This window comes from Thalassophryne amazonica, chromosome 20, assembly GCF_902500255.1.
Source record: "Thalassophryne amazonica chromosome 20, fThaAma1.1, whole genome shotgun sequence".
NCBI classification, from domain to species: domain Eukaryota; kingdom Metazoa; phylum Chordata; class Actinopteri; order Batrachoidiformes; family Batrachoididae; genus Thalassophryne; species Thalassophryne amazonica.
In genome coordinates, this window is record NC_047122.1 from 61,420,893 (window position 1) to 61,431,957 (window position 11,065).

The 11,065-nt window shown below is 38.9% G+C and overlaps 1 protein-coding gene across 1 annotated transcript; it reads left to right on the top strand.

The window, feature by feature from the left end:
- The first annotated feature begins 1,430 nt into the window (after positions 1-1,430).
- On the top strand, positions 1,431-10,158 carry med10 (mediator complex subunit 10). Its single transcript, XM_034161399.1, has 4 exons — positions 1,431-1,678; positions 1,756-1,839; positions 6,547-6,649; positions 8,385-10,158. Exons 1-4 carry the CDS (start codon positions 1,557-1,559, stop codon positions 8,478-8,480), a joined length of 405 nt encoding a protein of 134 aa, XP_034017290.1. The 5' UTR covers positions 1,431-1,556; the 3' UTR covers positions 8,481-10,158.
- The last annotated feature ends 907 nt before the right edge of the window (positions 10,159-11,065 follow it).

The following is an 11,065-nucleotide window of genomic DNA, read 5'->3' on the forward strand; positions in this document are numbered from 1 at the left end:
CCTCTTCAAAATAAAAACCCTTGCAGGATATCTATTTTTTTGACACAATAAAATTATCTCCAATTTTGGGGGTATAATCTGCTGCTTGCAACGTATAGGTTCACAAAAACAACATGTAATAATAATAATAATAATAATAATAATAATAATATACTAGATATGCTATGAGCAGGACAGCATGGTGGCTTAGTGGTTATACTAGGGAAGCTACGACCCCTACCTTTGCACCCCGCCCAGGACTCAACCAAACCAACTTTTTTAGGTTCCTTAGATGACCCCAAAACACAATCAGGATGTTCCAAAAATAAAAACTGGCCTCAAACCAGTTATCCAAAATGGCGTCCAAGATGGCCGTCAAAATACGGTTTTCCACTAATTTTTTTTTTTTTTGTAGTTTTAAACCGTCAGTGAGTTTTTTTTTCTCTTTTCTGTTTTTCTTTTTAAATATCACAGAGATTCAATGATAAGGGTCTATTGGCGGCCATTTTGGACGCCATTTTTAATCTTAAACCCATGAATGAATTTTTTTTTTCAAAACTTTATTTCAACAAATGCAATAACAAACAGTAAACGAACAAAAACAAGGTCACAATAACGTTCTCAGTATTATCATGAGAAATAGAAAGAGATAAAAAAAAAAAAACAAAAACATGCAGATACCAGCCAGGGCAGCCATGGCTTTCCACCGGGGGGCGTGCCTGTTCTGAAACCTGTGCCATATGCTCCCAACCAGGGTTGCCTTGGTCTGTTCATAGTACAGGTTGGAGTTTTTTTTGTTTTTTTTTTCTTAACTAATTAAGAAGAAATTGAATTACAACATCTCGTAGAGGAGACAAATATTCAAACAAAAACAGACAAAAATAAAAACAAACAAGAACAAATTCAAAAGGGGCATTACCCAGATAAGGAGCAAGGAGCAAGGTCATTTCATAAAAGTAACATAGAGTTTATATCCTTGTGGATTTTACACGCCAGCTTAGTTTAGGCACAAATGAGTTTGCTGTGACCTGCAATGGTCACAGCAACTTTGAGGAAGATGTGATTTTCACGTCGAAACGTTAGTCCCTCTGTATATTTTTGTTTTCAGCACCTTGTTATTATTTCTGTGTTGGATCAGTTATTTTTCTCTTTTACCTTATTTTTTCTTACTGATCAAGTCAATACTTTTTAAGAGTGTGACCAAAACCTTATTACTAAAACTGTTTTATTATTATTATTATTATTATTATTATTATTATTATTATTATTATTATTATTATTATTATTATTATTATTATTATTATTTTAGTTTTGTTAAGAACTTTACTTTTGTTACGAGACTGGTTCTTTTTGTATTATCGCGACACTTTGTAGAATACGACAGTATACGACATGTTTTCAGTAGTTGTTGCCACGGGAGCGAAGTATTACGGTCTCTGATTGGCCGACACGTTGCCGTAAATCGTGGTTATCGTAGAAGCCAGAAGCCACGGCTAAGTAAACACCGAGAAAAGCGTTCACACTGACACGTTTTTGTCTCATTTTGTGAGTGTTTTTTTGGTAGCGGTTCTCTAAAAATGGCTGAAAAATTCGACAATCTCGAAGAGCATCTGGAGAAATTTATTGAGAATATTCGACAGATGGGAATTATCGTCAGCGAATTCCAGACTAGCAGCCAAGCAGGACTCAACCAAAAGCTGTAAGATCGTCTCTTTAATTAACCCTCAGCCCTCAATAGAAACAAAGTTTTAATACAAGCAGGTTGTTTTTCTCCAGAAACTTCATGATTTCTGGACTGCAGGACATCGAGAAGTGCCGCCAGCAGCTCCATGAGATCAACGTGCCGCTTGAAGTGTTTGAGTGAGTCCAAACTGTTCAAAAATCTGAATCTTTTTGTATTTCACAATTGATATGACAGCCATATAATCCACGATCATGTTTCCTGAATTGTTTTACCTAACCTCTAAATTCGGAAACGTTATATGGTGCTTATGAACAACTTAATGGTTGTTATTATCTGAAGCTGTTCTTCCATAGAGCTCAACAGTGATGCTCACTTTTTGAAGGAGTCCGGTTCCGGAAGTAAAAATCTCAATTTTCTCTGTTGGCATTTGAGAAAATCTTGACAATAAAGAGATTTAAGCCTTGAACCAAGCCAAGCAACTACAAGATGAATCATGGCCATAAAATTACTTGATCTGGATTAAAAATAAATAATGGGGGAATAAAGGCAAAGGTACAAGACTGTGGGATCCGAGTCACATTGCCTCATCACATTATCAACCAGCAACTAAAATGCATCACAGCCACATCTCCTTTTCAATCAATCAATAATTTTTTTTATATAGCGCCAAATCACAACAAACAGTTGCCCCAAGGCGCTTTATATTGTAAGGCAAGGCCATACAATAATTATGTAAAACCCCAACGGTCAAAACGACCCTCTGTGAGCAAGCACTTGGCTACAGTGGGAAGGAAAAACTCCCTTTTAACAGGAAGAAACCTCCAGCAGAACCAGGCTCAGGGAGGGGCAGTCTTCTGCTGGGACTGGTTGGGGCTGAGGGAGAGAACCAGGAAAAAGACATGCTGTGGAGGGGAGCAGAGATCGATCACTAATGATTAAATGCAGAGTGGTGCATACAGAGCAAAAAGAGAAAGAAACAGTGCATCATGGGAACCCCCCAGCAGTCTACGTCTATAGCAGCATAACTAAGGGATGGTTCAGGGTCACCTGATCCAGCCCTAACTATAAGCTTTAGCAAAAAGGAAAGTTTTAAGCTTAATCTTAAAAGTAGAGAGGGTGTCTGTCTCCCTGATCTGAATTGGGAGCTGGTTCCACAGGAGAGGAGCCTGAAAGCTGAAGGCTCTGCCTCCCATTCTACTCTTACAAACCCTAGGAACTACAAGTAAGCCTGCAGTCTGAGAGCGAAGCGCTCTATTGGGGTGATATGGTACTACGAGGTCCCTAAGATAAGATGGGACCTGATTATTCAAAACCTTATAAGTAAGAAGAAGAATTTTAAATTCTATTCTAGAATTAACAGGAAGCCAATGAAGAGAGGCCAATATGGGTGAGATATGCTCTCTCCTTCTAGTCCCCGTCAGTACTCTAGCTGCAGCATTTTGAATTAACTGAAGGCTTTTTAGGGAACTTTTAGGACAACCTGATAATAATGAATTACAATAGTCCAACCTAGAGGAAATAAATGCATGAATTAGTTTTTCAGCATCACTCTGAGACAAGACCTTTCTGATTTTAGAGATATTGCGTAAATGCAAAAAAGCAGTCCTACATATTTGTTTAATATGCGCTTTGAATGACATATCCTGATCAAAAATGACTCCAAGATTTCTCACAGTATTACTAGAGGTCAGGGTAATGCCATCCAGAGTAACGATCTGGTTAGACACCATGTTTCTAAGATTTGTGGGGCCAAGTACAATAACTTCAGTTTTATCTGAGTTTAAAAGCAGGAAATTAGAGGTCATCCATGTCTTTATGTCTGTAAGACAATCCTGCAGTTTAGCTAATTGGTGTGTGTCCACTGGCTTCATGGATAGATAAAGCTGGGTATCATCTGCGTAACAATGAAAATTTAAGCAATACCGTCTAATAATACTGCCTAAGGGAAGCATGTATAAAGTGAATAAAATTGGTCCTAGCACAGAACCTTGTGGAACTCCATAATTAACTTTAGTCTGTGAAGAAGATTCCCCATTTACATGAACAAATTGTAATCTATTAGACAAATATGATTCAAACCACCGCAGTGCCTTTAATACCTATGGCATGCTCTAATCTCTGTAATAAAATTTTATGGTCAACAGTATCAAAAGCAGCACTGAGGTCTAACAGAACAAGCACAGAGATGAGTCCACTGTCCGAGGCCATAAGAAGATCATTTGTAACCTTCACTAATGCTGTTTCTGTACTATGATGAATTCTAAAACCTGACCGAAACTCTTCAAATAGACCATTCCTCTGCAGATGATCAGTTAGCTGTTTTACAACTACCCTTTCAAGAATTTTTGAGAGAAAAGGAAGGTTGGAGATTGGCCTGTAATTAGCTAAGATAGCTGGGTCAAGTGATGGCTTTTTAAGTAATGGTTTAATTACTGCCACCTTAAAAGCCTGTGGTACATAGCCAACTAACAAAGATAGATTGTTCATATTTAAGATCGAAGCATTAAATAATGGTAGGGCTTCCTTGAGCAGCCTGGTAGGAATGGGGTCTAATAAACATGTTGATGGTTTGGATGAAGTAACTAATGAAAATAACTCAGACAGAGCAATCGGAGAGAAAGAGTCTAACCAAATACCGGCATCACTGAAAGCAGCCAAAGATAACGATACGTCTTTGGGATGGTTATGAGTAATTTTTTCTCTAATAGTTAAAATTTTGTTAGCAAAGAAAGTCATGAAGTCATTACTAGTTAAAGTTAATGGAATACTCAGCTCAATAGAGCTCTGACTCTTTGTCAGCCTGGCTACAGTGCTGAAAAGAAACCTGGGGTTGTTCTTATTTTCTTCAATTAGTGATGAGTAGAAAGATGTCCTAGCTTTACGGAGGGCTTTTTTATAGAGCAACAGACTCTTTTTCCAGGCTAAGTGAAGATCTTCTAAATTAGTGAGACGCCATTTCCTCTCCAACTTACGGGTTATCTGCTTTAAGCTACGAGTTTGTGAGTTATACCACGGAGTCAGACACTTCTGATTTCTTTATTTATAACGATTACAAAATATTTTCTGTCATTTGAAGTTTATTGTGACACAGTATGAAGTGATTGTGAGGCGATATGGGTGTGAACACAGTGGTTTTAAAAAAAACAGTTATAATATCAAATATAAAAGGAAATTCAATTACATTTTGGCTGTTATTGTTATGGGGTTGTTGGTATAGCTGTGATGCGAGGTGGTTGTGATACGATATGGGTTATAATGTGTAGTGGCTCGGGTGAAATGACCATAAAACGATACGTCAAGTTATCAAACTATGTAATTATGTTTAAGTGTAAAGGAACTACTCATCCCATAATGCATTGGAAATCCCAGAATCTTTAGTGAATGACTTCCAACAACAGACTGTGTATATATTGGACAAACCGTGTGTGACGCACCCTTAGGTCTTCTGTAGAGACCCAGAACAGTCAATATGAAGCCCATGTCTAGGGCACAGACTGGGTGTTGCCATGTTGATAGCAGCAGCTGAACTGATTCAAGATGAAGTCATTATTGCATAAAGGGGTGGAGCATGGGTGTCTCAGTGTGTGACAAAAGAAGCCTGAACACGCCTCAGTCTTTGATTATAATTTTTGAGGACTGTGCAGCAGTTCTCATAATGATTTGTTTTGTTGTGGACATTTAAAAGTTATGAGCCACTTATTTTCTTAGTAATCGTGCATTAATTGGACCTAAAGGATTAAGCTGCTCAAATGTTAACTTCATCAGCATACGACATTAAGTTTGAGGAGAATTTCACTTAGTGCGAGTTTTGTAACAGAGACATCTTAGATGATCCGTTAAGACATTTCTCCACACAACAAGCCATATTATTCCAGGTGTTTGTATTAAAATACTCCAAATGACAGACACAGCCTCCACCGCAGCTACCAGCCACCTCGAGCGGACTCTGAGTTACGGTCACAGTGACAAGCGGAGATACTGTCACTCAGAGTGACCACATCCCCAAATTTACAGAGTCTTATGCCTTAAAACATCTAAAAATAAGAAGTTAGAAAAAAAAAATCATCCTGTGTACAGTTGTCATGGAGGAGAAAACTAGCTATAGAGACCAATATGTTTTTTTTTTGTATCAGTCTGTAAACATGTTTATTTATGCTTTAATGTTGGACATTTTAACATGGACTCCTGTGGGAATGCGCTCTGCTCTTTGGCGGGGAGGAGTTTGGGAGTGATTAGTCAACTTAGGGTTTGATTTAGATGCCACCCCTCTACAAAAAAAGCAATCAGTTTAACAAACAAGCAGATTTTATGTACCTGCGTGTGACACACTGCATGTTGAGTCCAATGGTATAGATTGCATTTCTTTCTCCTCATAAGCAGCTTGACAGAGCTTTTGGTTGGTCCAACAAAACATAACATTTGAATATGTTTGTTTGGGTTTTGGGACATTGTGAAGTAGTTGTAGTTGCTGCTGTTGTTGTTATTGTTCTTCATTATCTTTGTCATTGTCTTCTTCTGTGAAATTATTTTTAGAAACAATTCTATAGATGATTTAATAATGGGAATAACCATCGGTTATTTGCAGTCTTCATGTTTTAGAAAACACCCAGAGTCTCACACATTGAGGAATGTTTTTGTGACAAACCCAGGCAAGGCCACTGCACCACATTTAGAAAATGGAAATTAAATGGGATTATCTGTGATTCATGTCTTCATGAGAGCGGCCTGAGTTAATAATGTGTCCATCGAAGTCACATTCACACTGGCGTCAGGCTGCACACCAGAATTAACTTGGGGATTAAGGACTTTGCTCAAGGGCACTTTAGTGATTCCTTGTTCACAAGCCCACTTTCCTAACCTTTAGGTTACCACTTTCTTTGTAGATACATTGACCAAGGCCGAAATCCTCAGCTGTACACCAAGGAGTGTCTTGAGAGAGCCTTGGCGAGGAACGAACAGGTCAAAGGGAAGATCGACACAATGACGGTAAGAGATACATTCAGGGTCACTGTGGCTCCCACCCATGTCCCTGCATCCACAACCTGGCAGATTAAATGCACCTACAAAGTTGCTAATTTACAATGACAAACATTTTCAAGGCATTTTCAGGCCTAACATGGAAATGTTTGGCCTTGAACGAATTGTCCTTGATCGTAGCTTTTCACTTTTTTTAAAAAATTCCATTGTGTTTAACTGCCACTGCAAAAGAACACAATTTTTTGAGCAAAATTCATCAGCAAGTGTGGTTGAATGTATTTCCTACTGAAATATTAGGTAGTGTATTTTCCAGAGTACAAGTCCCTTTTGAAAACTGGTTTATATATTGATTTTTTTTTTTTTTTTTAAATTTAATATACTAGTCAGAGTTTCAGACTGCCCACAAATGGTTGCATTTTATGACCTTTTTTGAGACAGCAGGAGTAATTTTTTTATGTGTGTGTTGTTGGAGAGGAGAGGGAGTGATTTGTTAACTCTGGGTTTGATTTAGATGCTGCACCTCTATTAAAAGAAAAATGTAACAAGTATAAAAAGGAAGTAGATTTTACATACCCATGCATGCACGGCATGTAGAGTCCAGTGGTGCAGATTGTTTTTTGTTTTGTTTTTTTCAACTCAATTTATACAGCGCCGTCACAACATAAGACACCCCAATGCCTTCATATGGGTAAAGTCTAACCTTACCAACCCCCCTGAGCAAGCACATAGGTGACAATGGTAAGGAAAAACTCCCCCTGGTGTTTTTTGCTGGGAAGAAACCTTAAGCACACCAGACTCAGACTCATAGAATCACCAAATATCAACCATGCAAAACCAAAACAAGTTCACAGTCAAGTCAAAGTGGAATTTTTGGTTGTTTTAAGTGTCCCAGCCTGTGTCCCTTTGTGCAGGAGTCGTGTGTGAGTATGTTTCTGGGCCTTCAGCCGGGTGTCCGGCAGGCAGCATTGAATTTGATTGTGTTTCTTTCTCATCACGCGCAGTGCACGGACCTTGTAGCTCCGTCATGCTGCCTGCTGCTCTGTGAAGAGAGTGCAGAATCAGTTAGAAACTTGCTTATTTTTGGAATTCAGAGTACTTGCACATAACAGTGCAGTGTGTGGTGTGCACATGTGCTACACTGAGTTCCCACCCGTTGTTAGACTCTCCTCCAGGGAAGTGTGTGTTAAAAAGTGACTATCATAAACAGAAAAATGGGTATGACTTCTACTCTGGTGTGACTTAAACTCCGGAAAATACATTTTGAGGATTCCCTGTGGGTCCACATATATATATGATTTTTTTTTTAGACTGGTTTCATGCAGCAATTATAGCGACTGATATTCCAGTTAGCGTAATTCTAACAACTGCCGTCAGCCAGGGGATGGATACATGAACATTTCTCACACAAACTCAGGTGTACATAAGATAAGATAAAACTTTATTGTCCGTAAAATGGAAATTTGACTTACATGAGCTGCTGAAGCCCCAAGACGTAAAAACACATCAAACATTCATCATAAAACATTCAACATAAAATAATTTTAAAACAAGTGTGTGGTCTGCAACAATGTGTTCATTTGGTCTCCCTCTGATTTAAAAGTGCGATGGAATGTGGCACAAATTAGTTCTTGTATCTATTCCTCCTGTAACAATAGATCCATGGGAAATTCTCATGAATGTATTTTATAGATTTGTATTAATAAATGTGTAATAAGCCTACCTGAAATGTCATATTTAATTACAGAAATTCAAGAGCCTTCTAATCTCAGAACTCAGCAAAGTCTTTCCCGAGGAGATGGCCAAATATAAAGCGATACACGGTGAAGATGGCCCCTCCTAGTGACACCGCAGTACTGTGACCCCTGACCTTCAACCTGTGACTCTTGAAATGGAGGCCTAAATGGAGCACTGCAAGGCAGGATCCTCTTTGTTTTCCAGCAAAATATGAAAACATTATTTCTCTCAAAATGTCCTGCAGCTGTTGCTGACTGACGTAAATTGGATTATTTCTTTTTAACTCATCCTTGACAGTTTATTTTCTCTACATTTCTAAATTACATTTAAAGAAAAATAAGTGTTCCAAGTCAAATGAAATTTATTTTCAACATGTTTAAAGTAACTTGTTTGGCTGTGTAGTGTCACGTCTTGCGCAGGGTTTTGCATCACCAGGAGTCAATTTTGTTTTGTTCATGTTGACGCATGATTGCACGAGTTAGTAGCTGATTATTTCTACACCTTGTAACTGTGCAGAAGATATCTAACAGTTTTGGGAGTTGAGACGCCTGGCTGAATTTGTATTGAGGAATTTTCTCCGTCAGTTGTACATACTCCGATATTTATACTTTTTTGTAATGCGTCCGAGTGATTGGGCAACATATATTTGTATCATGTTTCATAACACTTTGTATCAGACTCAGGTTTGTAACAGCCATATTAGTAACTGAATGGGAAGGTTATGGACAGGTTCATAAGTATTTGGACAGTGAGATATTTTGGGGTTGTGCGTTTGTCTCTGTAATGGAGCTGACATCAAACAGCTACGATGGGCTGGCAGTGATGACTTTCAGCTTGAATTCAAGGGGTTTAACAAATGTCACCGCAGCCATTTAGGAATTGCAGCCATTTGTATCTGCAGCCAATAAATAATGAAACAAATTGAATAGAAGTATTATTGTGAATACAAATCAGCCAGTTTTCTTTGGAAATATTAGGGGACAGCTACATAAACATTTCCAAGTCACTGACTTTTTAAGACATACAAATGTTGTATATCTGTCTGCAGTAAGCAGTTCTCAAAAACTAAGTGACTGCAATAAGGAGACTAGTGAGAGTAGCCACCAAGCCCCCCCCCCCCCCCCCCCAAGGCAACTCTGAAGGTGTTACAAGCTCCTGCAACTGTGATTGGAGATGCTGGGAAGAGTGAAACCTTTGTCTGTTACATAACTTCATGGTGAAGCTACTCACACGAGGAGCAGCTTGGGGTTAAGGACCTCGTCCAGGTCACCTTTGTGTTTTACTTGTCTGACGTGGAATCAAACTGAGAATTCTCTGGTGTCGAACCCACAGTAAAGCTCTGGACCTTTACCTCCTTTTATTTGTTAATGGTTGAAACAATACGAATGACATCCAAGACACATTCAGTGGCTTGGAAATGTGCATGTATCCATCTTTTGAAGCATTGAAAGAAAACACTGTAAAAGTAATGATTTATAACAAGAATCCTAAAATACTAAAGCTGTGTAGAAAAATGGCTGTAATCACTAAATCGTTATGATATTTTTGTTAAACCCCTTGAAGTAAAGTTGAAAGTCTGCACTACAAGCCACAGTTTGTTTCATTGTGACTCCCATCAGGGCGTTTTTGCCTCTGTATAATTTGTACAGAGGCAAAATTACAAACTTCTCCCTGTCCAACTGCATTTGAAGGTAATTATTGTGCCTCGCCACTTGACAAGAACCTGGTGTGTTCTCTTATTTGTAAAGTGTAATTTTGTTAATAAATGATCCTCACTGGAGTGTAATGGTTTTTGTGTGCCTGTAATATTTCTGATTACCTTGGAATAAGGCTTAACAATAGTGAGGGGGAACAAGCGTCTGCTTTGGGTGCATTCATATAAAATCCTTCATGAAGAGTTCTGTGACCTTAGTGGAAGAATTTGTAAATAACAGTTTTTAAGAAGTCTGTTTTATTGCATTTCTCTGCAGAAATTCTCTCTCTCTCTCTCTCTCTCTCTCTCTCTCTCTCTCTCTCTCTCTCTCTCTCTCTCTCTCTCTCTCTCTCTCTGTCTCTGTCTCATGGACCCATTTCACTGCATGCACTTCACTTGACCATTTCTCTTGCTGCCATTTGCTTACATGGCTAACTTCATACAAAATCCTTTCCAGAGGGTTTGTGTGAAGGTACGAAAGAGCCACTGAAAAAAATCGAAGGTGTTTACTTTTATAATTTAGTGCATTTTGTCACTCTCACAGCCTCACCTGCTCCTAATTCATCATCCTTCAAGCCTCTACTAATGATTCAGCAGGTGGCAGACGTGTCTAAGGGCCCCTTCATACATAGTGTGAATTTGATCGAATTGCGCATAAAGCAGGAATTGTGTGCAAAATGTGTAAAATCTGAGCTGCCTCCAACGCCTCATACACCTGTTGCTGCAACTATTTGCACACACCAGCGGGAGAAAGACAGAGTGTGCACTGTGAGAGCCCATCGATCCCTCTCGCTGCAGGTGTCGGCCAAATTCCAGCTGACACACATGAACTAACACTGCTCGTTTGGCACTTAGAAAATGTGTAGCCATTCGCACTGTTAACACAAAAACAGTCAGCAGAGGATCACTGTTGAGCTGGATGTGAAATTTGTCTAAGTGCCCCACAACTGTGGCTTTGCAAACAGACACAGTGACATGTTAGTATGCGCGCCGAACTG